The 21679-nt window shown below is 46.4% G+C and overlaps 2 protein-coding genes across 2 annotated transcripts; one reads left to right on the top strand and one right to left on the bottom strand.

Annotated features, from left to right (window-relative positions):
* Nucleotides 1-10422: 10422 nt before the first annotated feature.
* On the bottom strand, nucleotides 10423-12442 carry LOC147983033 (putative acetyltransferase At3g50280). Its single transcript, XM_087542802.1, has one exon. The coding sequence runs from the start codon at nucleotides 12424-12426 to the stop codon at nucleotides 11050-11052; it is 1377 nt and encodes a 458-aa protein (XP_087398928.1). The 5' UTR covers nucleotides 12427-12442; the 3' UTR covers nucleotides 10423-11049.
* A 7884-nt stretch (nucleotides 12443-20326) lies between these two features.
* LOC147983034 (21 kDa protein-like) lies at nucleotides 20327-21307 on the top strand. The gene has a single exon (XM_087542803.1). The coding sequence runs from the start codon at nucleotides 20543-20545 to the stop codon at nucleotides 21179-21181; it is 639 nt and encodes a 212-aa protein (XP_087398929.1). The 5' UTR covers nucleotides 20327-20542; the 3' UTR covers nucleotides 21182-21307.
* The last annotated feature ends 372 nt before the right edge of the window (nucleotides 21308-21679 follow it).

Here is a 21679-nt window from a genome sequence, read left to right on the forward strand (position 1 = left end):
ACACAGTAATGATTCTAACACCCATGGAGCCTTGGTGCTGATCATGTTTTGCTCGTGGAAGAGGCTTAGTCAACGGGTCTGCAACATTCAGATCCGTATGTATCTTGCAAATCTCTATGTCTCCCACCTGGACTAAATCCCGGATGGAATTGAAGCGTCTCTTGATGTGCTTGGTTCTCTTGTGAAATCTGGATTCCTTTGCCAAGGCAATTGCACCAGTATTGTCACAAAAGATTTTCATTGGACCCGATGCACTAGGTATGACACCTAGATCGGATATGAACTCCTTCATCCAGACTCCTTCATTTGCTGCTTCCGAAGCAGCTATGTACTCAGCTTCACATGTAGATCCCGCTACGACGCTTTGTTTAGAACTGCACCAACTGACAGCTCCACCGTTTAATGTAAACACGTATCCGGTTTGCGATTTAGAATCGTCCGGATCAGTGTCAAAGCTTGCATCAACGTAACCATTTACGATGAGCTCTTTGTCACCTCCATATTCGAGAAACATATCCTTAGTCCTTTTTAGGTACTTCAGGATGTTCTTGACCGCTTTCCAGTGATCCACTCCTGGATTACTTTGGTACCTCCCTTCTAAACTTATAGCAAGACACACATCAGGTCTGATACACAGCATTGCATACATGATAGAGCCTATGGCTGAAGCATAGGGAACATCTTTCATTTTCTCTCTATCTTCTGCGTTGGTCGGGCATTGAGTCTGACTCAACTTCACACCTTGTAACACAGGCAAGAATCCTTTCTTTGCTTGATCCATTTTGAACTTTTTCAAAATCTTGTCAAGGTATGTGCTTTGTGAAAGTCCAATTAAGCGTCTTGATCTATCTCTATAGATCTTAATGCCTAATATGTAAGCAGCTTCACCGAGGTCTTTCATTGAAAAAATCTTATTCAAGTATCCCTTTATGCTATCCAGAAATTCTATATCATTTCCAATCAGTAATATGTCATCCACATATAATATCAGAAATGCTATAGAGCTCCCACTCACTTTCTTGTAAATACAGGCTTCTCCGAAAGTCTGTATAAAACCAAATGCTTTGATCACACTATCAAAGCGTTTATTCCAACTCCGAGAGGCTTGCACCAGTCCATAAATGGATCGCTGGAGCTTGCACACTTTGTTAGCTCCCTTTGGATCGACAAAACCTTCCGGTTGCATCATATACAACTCTTCTTCCAGAAATCCATTCAGGAATGCAGTTTTGACATCCATCTGCCAAATTTCATAATTATAAAATGCGGCAATTGCTAACATGATTCGGACAGACTTAAGCATCGCTATGGGTGAGAAGGTCTCATCGTAGTCAACCCCTTGAACTTGTCGAAAACCTTTTGCGACAAGTCGAGCTTTGTAGACAGTAACATTACCGTCAGCGTCAGTCTTCTTCTTGAAGATTCATTTATTCTCAATTGCTTGCCGATCATCGGGCAAGTCAACCAAAGTCCATACTTTGTTCTCATACATGGATCCCATCTCAGATCTCATGGCTTCAAGCCATTTTGTGGAATCTGGGCTCACCATCGCTTCTTCATAGTTCGTAGGTTCATCATGATCTAGTAGCATGACTTCCAGAACGGGATTACCGTACCACTCTGGCGCGGATCTCACTCTGGTTGATCTACGAGGTTCAGTAGTATCTTGATCTGAAGTTTCATGATCATTATCATTAGCTTCCTCACTAACTGGTGTAGGTGTCACTGAAACAGTTTTCTGTGATGTACTACTTTCCAATAATGGAGCAGGTACAGTTACCTCGTCAAGTTCTACTTTCCTCCCACTCACTTCTTTCGAGAGAAACTCCTTCTCTAGAAAGTTTCCGAATTTAGCAACAAAAGTCTTGCCTTCGGATCTGTGATAGAAGGTGTATCCAATAGTTTCCTTTGGATATCCTATGAAGACACATTTCTCCGATTTGGGTTCGAGCTTATCAGGTTGAAGCTTTTTCACATAAGCATCGCAACCCCAAACTTTCAGAAACGACAACTTTGGTTTCTTGCCAAACCACAGTTCATAAGGCGTCGTCTCAACGGATTTTGATGGTGCCCTATTTAACATGAATGCGGCCGTCTCTAGAGCGTATCCCCAAAACAATAGCGGTAAATCAGTAAGAGACATCATAGATCGCACCATATCTAGTAAAGTACGATTACGACGTTCGGACACACCATTACGCTGTGGTGTTCCGGGTGGCGTGAGTTGCGAAACTATTCCAAAAAATTTCAAATGTACACCAAACTCGTAAGTCAAATATTCTCCTCCACGATCAGATCGTAGAAACTTTATTTTCTTGTTACGAAGATTTTCAACTTCACTCTGAAATTCTTTGAACTTTTCAAATGTTTCAAACTTATGTTTCATTAAGTAGATATACCCATATCTGCTTAATTCATCTGTGAAGGTGAGAAAATAACGATATCCGCCACGAGCCTCAACATTCATTGGACCACATACATCTGTATGTATGATTTCCAACAAATCTGTTGCTCTCTCCATAGTACCGGAGAACGGTGTTTTAGTCATCTTGCCCATGAGGCACGGTTCGCAAGTACCAAGTGATTCATAATCAAGAGGTTCCAAAAGTCCATCAGTATGGAGTTTCTTCATGCGCTTTACACCGATATGACCTAAACGACAGTGCCACAAATAAGTTGCACCATCATTATCAACTCTGCATCTTTTGGCTTCAACATTATGAATATGTGTATCACTACTATCGAGATTCAATAAGAATAGACCACTCTTCAAGGATGCATGACCATAAAAGATATTACTCATATAAATAGAACAACCATTATTCTCTGATTTCAATGAATAACCGTCTCGCATTAAACAAGATCCAGATATAATGTTCATGCTCAACGCTGGCACCAAATAACAATTATTTAGGTCTAATACTAATCCCGAAGGTAGATGTAGAGGTAGCGTGCCGACCGCGATCACATCGACTTTGGAACCGTTTCCCACGTGCATCGTCACCTCGTCCTTAGCCAATCTTCGCTTAATCCGTAGTCCCTGTTTCGAGTTGCAAATATTAGCAACAGAACCAGTATCAAATACCCAGGTGCTACTGCGAGCATTAGTAAGGTACACATCAATAACATGTATATCACATATACCTTTGTTCACCTTGCCATCCTTCTTATCCGCCAAATACTTGGGGCAGTTCCGCTTCAAGTGACCAGTCTGCTTGCAGTAGAAGCACTCAGTTTCAGGCTTAGGTCCAGACTTGGGTTTCTTCTCTTGAGCAACAACTTGCTTGCCGTTCTTCTTGAAGTTCCCCTTCTTCTTCCCTTTGCCCTTTTTCTTGAAACTAGTGGTCTTGTTGACCATCAACACTTGATGCTCCTTCTTGATTTCTACCTCCGCAGCTTTCAGCATTGCGAAGAGCTCGGGAATAGTCTTGTTCATCCCTTGCATATTGTAGTTCATCACGAAGCTCTTGTAGCTTGGTGGCAGTGATTGGAGAATTCTGTCAATGACGCAATCGTCTGGAAGATTAACTCCCAATTGAATCAAGTGATTATTATACCCAGACATTTTGAGTATATGCTCACTGACAGAACTGTTCTCCTCTATCTTGCAGCTATAGAACTTATTGGAGACTTCATATCTCTCAATCCGGGCATTTGCTTGAAATATTAACTTCAACTCCTGAAACATCTCATATGCTCCATGACGTTCAAAACGTCATTGAAGTCCCGATTCTAAGACGTAAAGCGTGGCACATTGAACTATCGAGTAGTCATCAGCTTTGCTCTGCCAGACGTTCATAACATCTGGTGTTGCTCCAGCAGCAGGCCTGGCACCCAGCGGTGCTTCCAGGACGTAATTCTTCTGTGCAGCAATGAGGATAATCCTCAAGTTACGGACCCAGTCCGTGTAATTGCTACCATCATCTTTCAACTTTGCTTTCTCAAGGAACGCATTAAAATTCAACGGAACAACAGCACGAGCCATCTATCTACAATCAAACATAAACAAGCAAGATACTATCAGGTACTAAGTTTCATGATAAATTTAGGTTCAATTAATTTACTAAAAGAACTCCCACTTAGATAGACATCCCTCTAATCCTCTAAGTGATTACGTGATCCAAATCAACTAAACCATGTCCGATCATCACGTGAGATGGGGTAGTTTCATTGGTGAACATCATTATGTTGATCATATCTACTATATGATTCACGCTCGACCTTTCGGTCTCCGTGTTCCGAGGCCATATCTGTATATGCTTGGCTCGTCAAGTATAACCTGAGTATTCCGCGTGTGCAACTGTTTTGCACCCGTTGTATTTGAACATAGAGTCTATCACACCCGATCATCACGTGGTGTCTCAGCACGAAGAACTTTCGCAACGGTGCATACTCAGGGAGAACACTTCTTGATAATTTAGTGAGAGATCATCTTATAATGCTACCGTCAATCAAAGCAAGATAAGATGCATAAAAAGATAAACATCACATGCAATCAATATAAGTGATATGATATGGCCATCATCATCTTGTGCTTGTGATCTCCATCTCCGAAGCACCGTCATGATCACCATCGTCACCGGCTCGACACCTTGATCTCCATCATAGCATCGTTGTCGTCTCGCCAATCTTATGCTTCCACGACTATCGCTACCGCTTAGTGATAAAGTAAAGCATTACAGCGCGATTGCATTGCATACAATAAAGTGACAACCATATGGCTCCTGCCAGTTGCCGATAACTTGGTTACAAAACATGATCATCTCATACAATAAAATTCAGCATCATGTCTTGACCATATCACATCACAACATGCCCTGCAAAAACAAGTTAGACGTCCTCTACTTTGTTGTTGCAAGTTTTACGTGGCTGCTACGGGCTTAAGAAAGAACCAATCTCACCTACGCATCAAAACCACAACGATAGTTTGTCAAGTTGATGCCGTTTTAACCTTCGCAAGGACCGGGCGTAGCCACACTCGGTTCAACTAAAGTTGGAGAAACTGTCGCCCGCAAGCCACCTCTGTGCAAAGCACATCGGGAGAACCGGTCTAGCGTAAACGTACGCGTAATGTTGGTCCGGGTCGCTTCGTCCAACAATACCGCCGAACCAAAGTATGACATGCTGGTAGGCAGTATGACTTATATCGCCCACAACTCACTTGTGTTCTACTCATGCATATAACATCAAACCATAAAACCTAGGCTCGGATGCCACTGTTGGGTTTCGTAGTAATTTCAAAAAAATTCCTACGCACACGCAAGATCATGGTGATGCATAGCAACGAGAGGGGAGAGTGTTGTCTACGTACCCTCGTAGACCGCAACGGAAGCGTTGACGCAACGTAGAGGAAGTAGTCGTACGTCTTCCCGATCCGACCGATCCAAGCACCGTTACTCCGGCACCTCCAAGTTCTTAGCACACGTACAGCTCGATGACGCTCCCCGGGCTCCGATCCAGCAAAGCTTCGGGGATGAGTTCCGTCAGCACAACGGCGTGGTGACGATGATGATGTTCTACCGACGCAGGGCTTCGCCTAAGCACTGCAACAATATGACCGAGGTGGAATATGGTGGAGGGGGGCACCACACACGGCTAAGGAACGATTACGAAGATCAACTTGTGTGTCTAGGGGCGCCCCCCTGCCCCGTATATAAAGGAGCCAAGGGGGAGGGGGCGGCCGTCCAGGTGTGGCGCGCCAAGGGGGAGTCCTACTCCCACCGGGAGTAGGACTCCTTTCTTTTCCTAGTTGGACAAGGAGAGAGAGGGGAAAGAGGAGGAAGAGAGGAAGGAAAGGGGGGGCGCCGCCCCCCTTCCCTTGTCCTATTCGTACTAGGAAGGGGAGGGGCGCGCGGCCACCTCTTGCCTCCTCTCCTCTTCTCTCTTAAGGCCCATGTAGGCCCAATAACCCCCGGGGGGGGGGGTTCCGGTAACCCCCCGATACTTCGGAAAAATGCCGATTTCACCCGAAACAATTCCGATGTCCAAATATAGGCTTCCAATATATCGATCTTTATGTCTCGACCATTTCGAGACTCCTCGTTATGTCCGTGATCACATCCGGGACTCCGAACTAACTTCGGTACATCAAAATGCGTAAACTCATAATAACTGTCATCGTAACGTTAAGCATGCGGACCATACGGTTCGAGAACAATGTAGACATGACTGAGACAAATCTCCGGTCAATAACCAATAGCGGGACCTGGATACCCATATTGGCTCCTACATATTCTACGAAGATCTTTATCGGTCAGACCGCATAACAACATACGTTGTTTCCTTTGTCATCGGTATGTTACTTGCCCGAGATTCGATCGTCGGTATCCAATACCTAGTTCAATCTCGTTACTGGCAAGTCTCTTTACTCGTTCCGTAATACATCATCTCACAACTAACTTATTAGTTGTAATGCTTGCAAGGCTTATGTGATGTGCATTACCGAGAGGGCCCAGAGATACCTCTCCGACAATCGGAGTGACAAATCCTAATCTCGAAATACGCCAATCCAACATCTACCTTTGGAGACACCTGTGGAGCTCCTTTATAATCACCCATTTACGTTGTGACGTTTGGTAGCACACAAAGTGTTCCTCCGGCAAACGGGAGTTGCATAATCTCATAGTCATAGGAACATGTATAAGTCATGAAGAAAGCAATAGCAACATACTAAACGATCGGGTGCTAAGCTAATAGAATGGGTCATGTCAATCAGATCATTCACCTAATGATGTGATCCCATTAATCAAATAACAACTCTTTGTTCATGGTTAGGAAACATAACCATCTTTGATTAATGAGCTAGTCAAGTAGAGGCATACTAGTGACACTCTGTTTGTCTATGTATTCACACATGTATTATGTTTCCGGTTAATACAATTCTAGCATGAATAATAAACATTTATCATGATATAAGGAAATAAATAATAACTTTATTATTGCCTCTAGGGCATATTTCCTTCAGTTGGTTCTATCCATCCTACCACTTCCACCTCGTGTTGTAGCTCCGGGGTCGTCAGTCGGAGAGAAAAAGGTTTTGTCTCTCATTTGTGGTGTAGCAAGTTATGATGGTAGTGATGTTGCACCCAACATAGTGGTGCCTTATCCAACACTGTAGAGTAGTTTGGGTGTTTTTTTCCAGTATTTTTTCATGAACAACTGATTGGTTATTTGTGTTGTTTGCTGGTGTGGCTTGATGGGAATCGCCAATGACAACATCCTCTTCTTCAATAGCCCATCTCTTTGAACATTTGCGAGCAAGGTTGTCGCCTTTGTTTCACCATCCCTGCGCAACTGCCTGCCTAGATTGGGTGGTTACCTCGCCGATATGCTTGGCATGATTGCATATCTCGCAATTGGGTTGTTATTGTGCAACTTGTAACATTTTTCTTGCTCTCTATGCTTAGGAATGTAATAGTGAGGTTTAAGTGTACTATTATCCTTAGTTATATATCATTCTTTCTGCGGACTTGCTATTTCTCGTATGCATGAAATTGCTTTTCGCACCTGTCACTTTTTCCCTTATTACTTCCATTTCCTTCTTCCTTCACTCTTGGCCGGATCTCGCCGGAGAAGAAACAAGCTCGTTGGAGAAGAACTAGCCCCACCATCTATCTTAGGGTGAAGTAATGGCCTCATTATCTATATTAGGGGTGGGGTGCAGGGGATTGTGGGAGGTTTTCATGAGTGGTGTCGGGCTTAGAGGGATGGTCGGTGCGGTGACAAGCAACGACGGTGAGGCGAGGTTGAGGGGAGGGCGGGACGGTGAGATGGTGCGGGGTCCACCCGCCAGCCGCGGGTGGTGGATGCCGGCGGCTAGGGCGGGGTAGGCTAGGGGCGTTGGGGATCGGGAGGAGGAAGAAGAGAGAACGAAGATGAACCACTTTAGCTACATTTCAGTCAGTTGAAATTTCACTTTCGGGTCAGTCGATTTTGTGACCATTGGATTGTGCTTTGAGATGTGTGTTGTCCTGTTTTTGCTGGTGAGTTGGGCTTCGTCGAATAGACTGGCCTCTTGTCTGCGTCGGTCGATTTTTGCTTGTTGGGCATGTTTGCCTCGCGCGCGCCCGTTAGGTGGTTCTGCGCCGCCCCATCAACAGGTTTAGGCGATTTGTTTTCTCAATTGTGCGCGCGCACACACACAAGTATGCTACCGCCTGCATGCAGCATGCGGCCAGTGCGTGCAACATGGGTGACGCGGGGCCGATGAAATTAATTGGGTGTGTTAGTGCAGAGTAATTGAGATCAACCTAACAAGCTTGTTTTAGTTTGAATTAAATGATAATTTTATGAATTTTCCCTATCATGTCGATGCACAAGTCCGAATGTGTTTTCTATGTCTCTTCTATGTGTCTTCCTTATTGTTTTTCTGTCAGTTTTTCTTTGTTTCTGTGTGAGCGTGAGCCTGTGTGGGTGTGTGCGCGTGCGTGCGTGTTGAGGGTGATGGACCCGTCGATGTAAAATGCAATTTATTTTTGACATGTTGAGAGACGATTAATCTCCATTATTGATGTTATGTTATTAGAACATTGAATATAACATGAATGTGTGACTGCAGATTATTTATAATTAGTGTGTAAATTATTTTGAGATCTTTGGTGTGTACCAATGGCACTAATTAATTATTTCTTCGACAACTTTAATTTTTTTTGTTTTTAATTTTTAATTTCTTTCTTCTTAAAGGGTAATACAAATGCCACTAATTCATTTTCCATAGAAAACTTTATTATTTTCATTATTTTCAGTTTTTGTTTTGTTCCGATTCTACCTTAAGGGTAATACCAATGCCGCTAATGTATTCCTTCTTAGGAAACTTTTGTTTTGTGAAAATCCACTATTTATATGCTAAATCTTGTATATTATGAAAAAGCACAAATTATGTGCAAATTCTATCCAATTTTTTATCATTATTTTTATTTTTTATTTTCTTTCTTTTTGACAGCAATACCAATGACACTAATGTATTCACATCTTACCATTTTTCGCAAAAAGTTCCAAATTTACATGCCTATTCTTGCATATTATAAACAGACGCATTTTCTGTTTAAATTGTGTGCAAATTTGGTCATTATTTCTTTGAGTTTATTTTGCGTTTTCTTTCTTCTTGGAGGGTAATACCGATGCCATTAATTCATTTTTACTTAGAAAACTTCATTATTTTGATTTTGTTTGAGTTTTTATTTCATTTTCTTTCTGCATTAAGGCAATATCAATGTCACTAAATTCATTAGTTGTTCGGGAACATTTTTTGGATAACTTTTACTATTATATGCTTATTCTTGTATATTACAAAAGAGCGCAATTTCTGTGTAGATGGTGTGCAAAATTTGTCATTTTTTTTATTGTTTTGATTTTCTTTTCTCTTTAAGGATAATACCAATGATACCTTACAAAATAAGCCTTCCACAAAAAGATAATGCTAATGACACTTACTCATTTCATTTTTTTAAAGTTTTCTTTGCAAAAAAATCCACTATTACATGCTTAATTTTTTTCAATTATTAAAATGCGCAATTTCAGTGTAAATTGTGTACAATTTTTGATATTATTTGTTTTAACTATTTTATTTTTTCATGTTTAATGGTAGTACCAATGCCAGTAATTCTTTCTTCTTACAAAACCCTATTTAGCCAAAATACCACTATTACATAATTATTCTTGCATATTTTTAGAAGTGGATTTTCTGTGTAAATTGTGTGCAAATTTTATCATTATTTATTTTCAGATTTTCTTCTTCTTACTATGTAATACTACTGTCATTAATGTATTCTTTCTCGGAAAACTTCATTATTTTGATTTTGATTTTGTTTTATTTTTATTTTATTTCTTCTTTATGGGTAATACCAATGGCACCAAATCATTACGTCTTATAGAACATATTGTAAACAATCTTAATTGATTTGTAAACTGTGTGCAATTTATGTAATTATGTTTTTAATTATCTTTCCTGAAAAGGTGAACCAATCCAATTCTTCCATTCTTCTTTAGAAAAAAAATCATATTTTTATTTTGCTTTAGTTTTTATTTCATTTTATTTATTCTTTTAATGGTAATATCAATGCCACTAAGTCATACTCCTTCCGCTCCATAATTACTGTCGTGGTTTAGTTCACAGTAATTATGGAAAGGAGGGAGTACTTTTTTTGTTGTCGAATACAAAGGAGTACTTCGTAGAAAACATTTTTGTACGAAAATTTCAAGCACGTACGGCATGTAGCAAAAGGTGATTATGGTGTAATCTCAGTTGGAGGCGTGTACTAGCAATCTTCTTGTAGATACATATTATCTGCTTATACCATGCACCAATCAGTGTTGGATCTAATCACGTCTTGTCCAGTCGGGCTCAATTCATCTCATCTTACACACGCGCAGTACAACTCGTCATAGCACCGCTTGCTTATGAAACAGTATGAGATTAAAGAATTTAGCCTTTTACTATTAGGCCTCATTCGGTTTGGAGGATTTTCGTAGGAAAACATAGGAATAAGGATTTCAGAGGAAAATTTCCTATGTATGCATTCGGTTTATAGGAAATGCGTGCAGGAATTTCGTAGGAATACTACTCATTTCCCGTGTTTTTGGAGGAAACTACACATCCACTCAAATCTCATTTTACACGTAGGAACGAGGCAAGTCAATTCCTTAGGATGGCAAGTGTCATCCTATTATATTCCTATACTACTCCTAATTCCTACGTTTTGATTTCCTTCAAACCGAATGAGCCCTTAGTTGGTGAAAGAAGAAGCATGCACCAGCCGGTCCACTACCACCCAAAGGAAGCCTGGCTAGCACACAACTCCACTGAAACAGATTAATAATGTTTGCAGTCGACTGACTTGTAGCCGCTCCCAAGATGAACAGTTGCGTGATCTATTTTGGACCATTTGATCAAGAACCTTTTTTTTTCAGGCACCTGCAAATAGAGCCTCCCTTCTTTCTGCGCAACATTATTTGGTTGGTTCTAGCCGTGGGGCTCACTACCATTGTTGCTGTATGACCGATGCATCGGTGCACCAACCACCACGCATCAGTCTATCCTCGTTCGCAACTTTACACCGACGCGTCCATCAGCTCTTGGTCGGCGACGAGCCTGGCGAGCGCACCAGGAGCGAAGCACACCTCCAGCTCCATGCCGCCTCTCCCCACGCCGTCATCCCTGCCCTCGTACACCGAGACCAACCCGTCCACCTTGTTCCCGGCGCCGCTCCGGACGGCCAACGGCCTGCCCCACCCGAAGTCATTGCCATACACGTCGAGCTCCGGCGAGCCGCTGGCCACCATCGCCGCAGGGCCGACCCCGTCCAGGTACTTGAAGCTGGGGCTCGCAGGCCACGCCCCGAGCTCGGCCCTCACGCTCGCCTCGTCCACCCCGGCCACGGCCCGGTTCAGGAGCCACGCCGCCCGGCCCAGCCGGCCGTCTCCCAGGATCTCGCCGGCAGCAGCCCTGCCGACGGCGCCCGCGGCCGCGTTGCCCACGTAACCCCGCGGCACGCCCTTCACGAGTGTCCGGCATCCGACGGCTAGCGAGCACGTCGTCTCCTGGGCCGGCGCGAGCGCCCGGGCACGACACGCGGCCCGCCACACGTGCGCGGCCACGGCCTGCAGCGAGGAGATGGTGGCTGTGCCGCCGGCGGCCATCGTCTCGGCGTTCGCTTTCGCCGTCAGCCTCTTCACGCTCTCCGGGGAGAAACACAGCGAGCATTCCTCCAACGGCGGGCGCTCGAACCGCCTAACCATGTCCTCCGCCTTGGCGAAGGGAAGAGGGATCGGCACGGGGCAGCCGTCGAGGAACCATCTCTTGGGCACCGTGGGGATATCTTCGCCGGCAGCGGCGCCGCCGCATCGGCTGATCTCCGACCACGCGTTGAAAAGGTCCCACAACGTTTCCCCGTCGGCGGCACAGTGGTTGAGCGACATGGCGACGAAGACGCCGTCGGCGAGCTCGGTGACCTGCGCGGCCAGGAGCGGCCGGGTGGGGTCCACGGCGGCGTCCACGCCGAGCATCCCGTTGAGAGGGAAGAAGGACCAGACCACGCGCGGGATGACGCGGAGCGGGCCGGCGATGTTGGCGACGGCGACCCCGGGCGCCACGGCGTGGACGAACTCTGCGCCTTGGTCGTCGCAGCTGATCGAGATCGTCAGGCCCGGCCGAGCGTCCGCGCTGGCTACGGGCGCGACGGCGAAGCGGCCGGCGAGCGGGTAGAAGCGGGCCAGAGCGCGCGAGAAGGACGACGCGAGGTGTTCGACATCATGTGCGCCGGGCCGAGGCTTGGGCAGGACGACGCCCTTCTGCAGGTACTCCACGGTGATCCGCGGCAGGTCCCATGGCGTGAGGTTGACGGTCTCGGGCTCCGGCGGCCGCGAGCTCGCGTGGTGCTCCGGCTTGACCATGCGCCGGGACAAGATCTGGACGCCGTCGCCTTCCATTTTGATCGCGGGAGCACTGGAGCAGTAGACAGACTCTGAGTCTCTGCTTGATCGTGACGAGCAAGACTAACGGAGCACGTGCAAAGAAGCATACATACGCAAGATTTTTCTGGAAACGTGGGGAAGGTACGGGTGTCCAAGAGTAAGAGAAGAATCTTTTTTTTACAGAGAAGCCCTTGAGATCTTCTAGCCCATCCACGTCATCCATGGCCGCCATTGTCGGAGCTCCGTGAAGAAGAAGCGACTAAGTGCCATCGCACTTGGATTAGGAGGGGCATCAAAGCTTTTTCACCTTCGAGAGTAACTGGCTGGCCTGCAACGGAACTCTTGTCGTTGTGGCGCGTCGACCAGGAAGGCCCTGGTACACCTAGGACCCTAGATCCATAACACACCGCCGCTAAAGCAGAGAGGCGCCATCGCTGTCCTTGCACCTTGCATTGCAACAAGCAACACCCTCAAGACCACCACTTGCTCATGTACATGGTTACTCAACCACTTTTCGCTAGTGTCGAAGTGCACGCCACCATAGCGGAGATGAAAGCGAGAGAGAGAAACACAAAGATGTGGCAATAGTCTCGTGAGCCACACTATTAACGACCGACATCATCGCATCTAACTAAGAAACCGTAGGTGACCACAAACGACCAATCAGCTAAAGGGCAACTTCCGGCAGTTCCACTAAGAATTCTCCCCTGTATCTAAAAAACAAGGACCCCTAAAAGTTGTCGAAGAGAAAGGATAAAGAGGATTTAGATCCTGCGAAAGCACATGAAAAATGCCTTTTGAGGCATTTTTTCCCCGTCCACCTCCGAGCATGTTGTTGAAACGGTCCTAGGAAAGAATACGTCTTATAGCCAATTTTCCTTCTTCTGAGCAAATAAATTTAGTATTATCTCTGATAAATCATTCGTGAATCTGCGTCTTTCATGACAATTGTAGTATTTGTGCCCAAGTTCTTTCTGTTCCCTTTAGGCCTCCTTTTGTTCATACATCTTGTATGATAAATGTGCATTTATGCCCTATAAGGTAAGACTGATTTCAATGGTTCCCTTAAGATATTTCTCTTACTTTATATTGTTAACAATATCCAATGACTACCATTCAGAACAAAACAACTACATCTCCCACTACTACTTTCCCAATGATTAATTTTCAAGTCTATATATATAGGATCATCTCTTATCAAAAAGTCACTTTGGTGGACGGGTGCATTGGAGCCCTATATTTTAAATATTGTCAAATTTGTATTTTTGAAGTTTCAAAAACTCCAAAAATACTTCCACATGTTCATATGGATGTATGTTACACGTGTGCAAATTATGATGATGAGATAAGTAACCATGTGAGTTACACACAAATGACAAAACTGTGATCTATACTACTATATAGTTTACGAGTTTTGAATAGGAGCTGGCCATCAATCCTAACCATTTATGTCCTAAATCCAACGGCTAAAAGTAGCGGGATTCGCAGTGAACAGTGCATGGTTGTTGCATCCACCATGTTCTAGAATGAACCGCCTGATACTTCTCAAGAGATGTGGCCCAAACTAATTCCTCTTGGGCCAGACATGTTGTAGCTTGAGGTTGGCAACGAGTCGAGCCCAAAAAAGTGGTTTCGAGGGAGAAATATAAAGTAAATTAAATTACATTTTTAATTCTTTTCTTTATTAACATTTTTTGCGGGATTCTTTGTTAACAAGTTGTGGGGATTGCATATATTAATTCCAACTTTCTTTATAATATAATTTATTTCGGCATCTATAAATCAAGAATATCTTTTCTTCGAATTAATCAGCAAATCTATGTTTGTTCCTACCAAAAATCACCCCATAATGTTAAAACGTGCATTGCACGTGCATACATACTAGTTTTGGAAAGATGAATAGTGCATGTATTGTTCACTATTTAAAAATCGCCATTTTGTCATTTCTGTATAGCTCACATGTTTTCTTATTTCATCAACAAACTTTATACATGTAGAATTATTTTCAGGATTTTTTTGAGATTTTAGATGTGATTTTTAAGCTATTTAAAATAAATTCCTCTAATGCACCCATGTTCCAAAAATCTACTCTCGCATATCTCTCTCACATAATCATGGTCAGGTCTCTTCTTCCACTTCTCTTTCCACATCTCCCTGCCATCTCTCAACAACAAAATGAGTCGTCACCAAAGATTGGCTCTTCGATTTGCGAACATTTCAGATCCGAAGACGAGGAACTCATGACAGATGTAGTTATAGTAGAGAAAGGACAAGCGCGGTTGGATGATCGACACCATGGCGGTTCACTTCAATCGGGATGTCAATATTTCTTGTTGGCATGGAAGAAATCATACTCTTTTCCAACAACAAGTGCGATATTGACCGATTCTTGCGATTCGATCCTAAGTTATCGTGATGTATGCAACCACCAAAGTCAAATCTTCAAGACCGTAGATTCTTTTGTTGTTTTTTTATTTATGTTCATTTTTCTACTGTTTGCTCTCACTTTCTTAAAAAGCACTTTTTATGTAACACTTGATTTCTTCAAATGGATGAATATTTTTCTAAAAGACATGAACACTTTTGAAATTACATGATTTTTATATAATATATGAACATTTATTTAATAGATTTTTTATTTTTTAAATGCGTTAATTCTTGGTAAGAACTGCATGAACATTTTCTAAGATGTGAAAAATATATTTAAAAATGTACAAGAATTTTCAGAAAAAAATAATTAAATTTTTTAGTAAAAGTGTTTAATAAAATACGCCAGTATTTTATTAAATGCATTTACTCTTGGTAAGAACCGCATGAACATTTTCTAAGATGTGAGCACATTAAAAAATTGTGCAAACATTTCTAGAAAATATGTTGAAACTTTTTTAATAACATGAACATTTTTTGTAAATGTGTGAACACATTTTTTTGATACATTGATAAATTTTTAAGAAAAAATACAGTGTAATCTTATTTAAGTAGATGATTTCTTACCAGATCCAGTTTTATGGAAAAGAAAAGGAAACTTTGCTTTCTTGAATGGGCCATACTGATTCGGCCCATTTACCTCCGGCCCTGGACGAGCGCTCTGTCTCGTGCCCATCATGATGCTTGGCCAATCAATCAACCCCTGCCCAACGAGGATGTGTGTGTGTGAGAGAGAGAGATCCGCAGACCACAGAGTCACTGGTGAACAGCAACGGCGACTCATCCACAGCGCCGGTGCTACAGCACCCGTCCTCTCCACCGTGCATGTCTACGGTGCCCAGCCGGTGCTACAGTTCCTCATCTGGGCCGCCCATTTCTTATCCAACGGTGAAGTTACGTACGCTGGGATCCCTGTCTGGAACGAGCAACCAGCGAGGTACTGGCGCCAGGCAGTGAGACACTGTGTGCTCGTGATTGCAACAGAGGAAGAAGACAGTGTACACACACGCTAGCTCAGCCCGTCCCTAGAAACGGGGCGGTTAGCAATAAAAAGGCACTTGGTGCGCCGAAGATTCTGTTATTCAGGTAGTTCCGTGGATCCATGCGCCGAAAAGTCTGTTATTCAGGTTGCAGTCACGAGCAAGCAACAGAAAGGCCATGGCGAAATAGCTCTACATGCAGGAGCAGTAAGGCAAGGAAAAAAAATCAACCCAACAACACCGCATTTGGTCCGCGCCTCTCTGTTTGGGTTGAGGCGGCAAATAGCACGGTCCAACGCGAGGCCTCTAACCCAAAAATCTGTCCGTCAAGTGTTCATCTGGACCCATTTTTTTACATAAATTTGGGCTGAATTTGCGTCAACACTGGACGGACGAGAGCTTGTCCTCTTGGTGTCCGCCCTCAGGCCCGCCCGTCAGCCGCCCAACCACTTCCCACCAGCCCCATTTAATCCGAACTCATGGACAACCCGCATGTTAGCCACCCAGCCGATTCCCTGCCGAGGTCCTTTTTAATGGCTACCCCCGTGCGTGGATCAGCCAGTCCACTTCTCCACTTCCGTCGCCTTCCACAATCTTTCCCCTGACCCCTCCCCCCACGAGCCCGACAAGCCCTAGGCCGCTCCACCCCTCACCGATAGCTATGGGGATGTGTAAGTGGATCCCGGGGAAGTCCGGGAAGCGCGATCATGAAGCCGGCTCGTCTTCTGGCTCATCGGGGCCAAGAAACGCCGCCCCGTGCCAGAGGCCCTACGTGAAGGTGGAGGTGTGCCATCGTTACTAGGATACGGGCACCCGGTTGCTGTGGCCCGACGCGCACCTACCAAAACGGGTGCCCGAATCGGGTGCCGTGTCGCCCACCCAGGTGAGCGGCCGTGCCCGTCTTTTGAAGATCAATCTTCGGCGAGCGCAATTGCCTCCAGATGTCCTCCACGATTCCAGGTTCGCCATCAACTCGCTGATGTCGGACATGAGGTTTCGAGACGAGCACGACATGCGGCGACAAACTTTTTTTTGCCGCTCGTGCTCCGAGACTGCCACACCCGCATGCTCATGTTCTCGCACCACCCAGGATGCGCGGGCGTTCACGTGGCCGCGCTCGTTCGCCCTCGACGCCCCCACCAACACTCAGCGTCGAAGAGGAGGACGAGCTCATCAAGAAGGTGCTTGAGGACTTCAAGATCGAGTACGAGCGCAGCCAGTGGGATGGCCTGTAGGTGCAGTTCGCCTTGCAGGCCGCAGGCGATGTAGCCGTCCCGGAGTTGGAGGACGGGGTCTTTTGGGAGCCGCAAGTCGTGCCCTGGACCCGGTGTTGGAGGGGCAGTCCTGAAGGTGGACATCGACTGTGTCGTGCAAGCCGGAGTATATGTCTACCCCGCCCTCTTGGGTCAACGCATAACCGTGGTCATTGTCCCCGATGCGTGAGCTACCGCAAGCACCGCCCGCCCACCTGTAGCAGCCACCGCCCTTCCTCGGCCTCACGGAGGACCAGTCGACAACGAAGACGGCTAGGACGGTGGCGACAGCGGGGATTGAAGACGGCTAGGACGCCGATAATGGCCGGTCTAGGCTTTAGTTTTATTTATTTTATAATAATGTTTTCTAGTTTAAGTTTAAGTTTGTTGTACGGCGGCGAGTACGCCCAGGGCTTTTGGACTGAATGTAATACAAGTCTTTAAGTGGTTGTTTGGCTAAGAATATTAGCGATGGGTTTATAGGAAGCTAGTATTTACCCGATTTTTAGCACAATCAGTTTTATCATAATTATCGGTTTGTGGGAAACTATGTTTGGGTAAGGGAAATGTAAAACCCACTCTATCATGTTCCTTGTTTGGATACGATTCAATTCCTCTCCCACCTCCATCATCACGGCCATGGCTGCTGGGGCTACCGTCAACAGGAGGTGGCTGCACCCACCAGTGACCACATCGACGAGTCGATGCATGCGGACGATGCACCGGCGCGGTAAACATTTTCCGTCGACGGTGAGGCCGAGCAGCCGCCCGCACATGCGCGTGAAAAGTGATTAGTTATATTCCCCGGCGACAGCTGCTTCTGGAGCTCAATATGCATGTGTGCCGCCCCTCGACGCCGGCCATGAAAACTTCAAACGAAGAGAGGCCCCTGTCTGTTTCCGTTTCACGAGGAGAAACGAAGCAAGGATTGAAATCTGTACGCATCCATCTACGGTGATGTCTTGAGTACTAGTGTTGTTGAGGAGAAAGGAGGCTACGAGGTTGTTGAGAAAAATCAGGAGATGAGAATTACTTGCGATTCAGTATATGTCAGACGTGTTTTCAGAAAAACGACTAATACTTGTTTTTCCACAAACGCAAAATCCTGGTTTGCTATATACACGGATAGGCTAGAGGAGCCAAACAAGATTTCTATTTTGTAGAGATCTAGTCTTGCAAATCATTCGTATCCAAACAACCCCTAAATTATTGTATTTATTTTTATAGTTTAAATTTAAATTCGAAATACAATCACTGTTTAAAATGCGCCGGGCCTGTTAGGCGTGCCTACCGACGGCCGCCTACCTATCCAAACGGACAAAATCACGTCCGTTTACTCGGCCGTCTGTCGTCGGCCAGTTGGTGTTGGCCTAATCAATCCGTGCGTGCAGCAAACCGTTTATTGAACTGAATTTAACGTCCCAAGGCGCCACGGGCACGGACGGTTACTGCCTTCCTTAGTGAGTGCCTTGAGTTACCAGTTCCGGCCATTCTGTTGGTTAGCTTAGCTATCATACCAATTGCAGCAATCGACATCGCTCGGCATCACATACCAGTACATTTTACTGACGGTGATGGAGTGGGCACTCACAAGCACACGCCATGTCGACGACTTCACCGAGTTCGTCATCTACAGATGGATCGAAGATGGATCGAAGATGATCGAGTGTCTACGAGTAAATAGAAAAAAAATAGTTAAACAATTCAAAAGGTTGTCAATTTTTTTTGGCATCGAAGATGATCGAGTGCGCCGAAATTTCATAGTGTTTATAGGCAAAAAAGACAAAATCAGCCCAAACAGAGTACGTTTCCAAATTTTGTTCACATCTAATTTTTTGTCCCTTTTTGGCACGGCCACCTCGAATGTCTAGACATCACGAATTTTTACAGGCACATCACACATTCAAGCATCTTGGATGCATAAAAGTTAAGAATTTTTTTTCTTATTTTTCCTGCTACTGTTCACGCCCAGGTGCATCTACACCTGGGCATCGAAACGATGCTTCCTGTTTAATCAGGAACTGAGCACACAAATTCCTTGGAGAGAAGGGGTGTTGGTTCCTCTTCCTTCCTCCCTCCCTGTCCTCCTCTTCTTCCTCCTCAAACCGCCATGTCCGACGTTGGCAAAACGCTTGCGACGGGCATCGTCACCCCCTGCACTCAGGTGCCGACAACCCCGGCAACTGTGTACCTGCCGCACTCCTATTGTCTATGACGACGCAGCAAGTCGTGTCCTTCATGTCTCTAGCGAGGTTCTGACTAGGCCTAGTTAGGGACGTCGCTGCCAGTCGCGGCCTCCCTGCCCCCTATGAGGTCCTGGCAAGGCCTTGGGGAGGGGGAGGGGTCGCAGTCGACCATGACCCTCTTGTCTCGTCCTTGGGACTACAGTACTGGTACTCCACAAACAGAAAATTTCAGATTTCGTTTCTTAAAGGAAAAGGCTCTGTTACCCATAGAATAGCATATGTGATATAAAAAACATGACATCAATTTATATGTCATGAAAGAGGTTAGACCATTTAAATGTAGGGTGCCTTGAATATAACTCTACCCTAAAATGTAGGGTACGGTGACTTGGATTTAACTATTTCAACCTCACGCCACTAAAATGTTTTTAGATAGACACATAAGATATACTGTATTGAGTGTACCCTTTATGAATTTATCTTGGGACCGACTACTTAACATGCACCTGGATAAACATGTTTCATCAGTTACTTTCAGCAAAGGCCATTAAATCTTCATCCAAAGTCTGAAAACAGATCTGACGATGTTCATCTTTAACTCCAGCTTCTTCTCCTCATGTAGCCGCCGGCCAACCTAGGCCTAACCGCCTGCCTCCACTCCCGCAGTCAGCGGCTTTCCCCGCCTCACCGTCCCGCCCTTCCCCTCGACCTCCCCCACCATCGTGTTGGTCGTCGCCCCGACCATCTCTCTAAGCCCCGCACCACCGATGATCAACTCTGGCAATTCCCCTGCACACCCTCACCTCTAAGATTCTTTTGCGAGAAAACCCCCACTCCTAAGATTGATAACGAGGGTTGCTTCTTCTCCGGCGAGGTCCAACCTCTCAAGAAAAATGACCGACGCAACAATTATTTCCATTTACCTGGAAAATAGCAAAATCGATTTTATCTTTTAGCATGATCTGCCTGGAAGAAACCAGGCGCGCCCGATTTCGCCTAACATTTCCCATTTCCATAGGGAGACCGGCCCCAAGTAAAAAGAAGAAGGTGACGGTTGAACAAAGCCACATCGGGTCACTCGCCACTGGCGAACTGCCTAACAAATGTTATATATTCCCTCTTCTGCCCTCCCCACTACTCCTCGTCGACTTGATTCGCCGGCGCCGACGAGCAACCCCGACTTGACTCTGACCACACCACCACCACGCCATCACCTTTCCCTCACAGCTCCACAGTCCACGCGCACACAAGCAAAGAATCCTCTCCTGTCGTCGACAAACCCAAGATGAGCAGTCTCCACCACGTCCTCCTCCCCTGCCTCCTCCTCCTGGTCGCCGCCGGCAGCGCCGCGTCGGCGTCGAGCCCCCCGAAGGTGAGCCCGGCGGAGGCCACAGGCTTCGTGCGCCGGTGCTGCCGTGCCACGAGCTACCCGCGCGCGTGCGAGCGGAGCCTGGTCCCTCGCGCGCCGAGCGTGGGGCTCAGCCCGCGCCGGCTCGCGCAGGCCGCGCTGGCGGCCGCCGCCGACGCCGCGCGCAACTGCTCCGCCTACATCGGGTCCCCGTCCTCCTCCTACGCGTCGTCCAAGGGGAAGGGGGGCGGCGCCATGGGGGACTGCGCCGAGACGGTGCGCGACGCGGCGGACCTGCTGAAGCAGTCGGCGGCGGAGCTGGGCGGGCGGGTGGGGCGCGCCTCGTCCCCGCGCTTCGCGTGGTGCCTCAGCAACGTGCAGACCTGGGCCAGCGCCGCGCTCACCGACGCCGAGACCTGCCTCGACTCCCTCGCCACCTACGCCGGCGGCGCGCCCCGGGAGGACGTGAAGCGCCGCGTCGTCGCCGTCGAGCAGGCCGCCGGCATCGCCCTGGCCCTCGTCAACCGCCTCCAGCCCGCGCGCCGCCCCGCCACCGCCACCGCCGTCCACCAGTAGCCGTTGCTGCTAGCTATCTATTCCCCGTCGCCATTTTAGCTACATATTCTATTCCCCTTCGCCATTGCCGCGCTGGCAGACATATGTACGGATTACGTTACTGCTAGTGAAACAATTTCACCATCACCATCGTCTACATGATTTTGGCGCGGACGTGGATCACAAAGTTGCGGATTTCGTCGGCGCCTGGATCCACCGTACGCACCGCCTTCATTGCTATAGCTAATTCTGTCTCCTCCATGACGAGACAGAGCCGGCAATCTTTCACGGGCATGGACGTGGGGTGGGGCACCGACGGCGATCGGTCCTGTCGCGGCGTCGAGATGGAGACGAATCCGGTGAACTTGGTCGACATGGCGTGTGTGGATTGGATGCGTGCGTGCCCACTCCATCGCCATCAGCATACGCACATGATGTTCGTAGTCATTGGCATTGGTCCCCGTTGCATTTCTTTCGCTGCAATCTCCCTCCCTGGGCGGGCAATTGATCGATCCAGCA

Source organism: Triticum urartu, chromosome 2A (genome assembly GCF_056163025.1).
Source record: "Triticum urartu cultivar PI428250 chromosome 2A, HENAU_Tu73, whole genome shotgun sequence".
Taxonomy (NCBI): domain Eukaryota; kingdom Viridiplantae; phylum Streptophyta; class Magnoliopsida; order Poales; family Poaceae; genus Triticum; species Triticum urartu.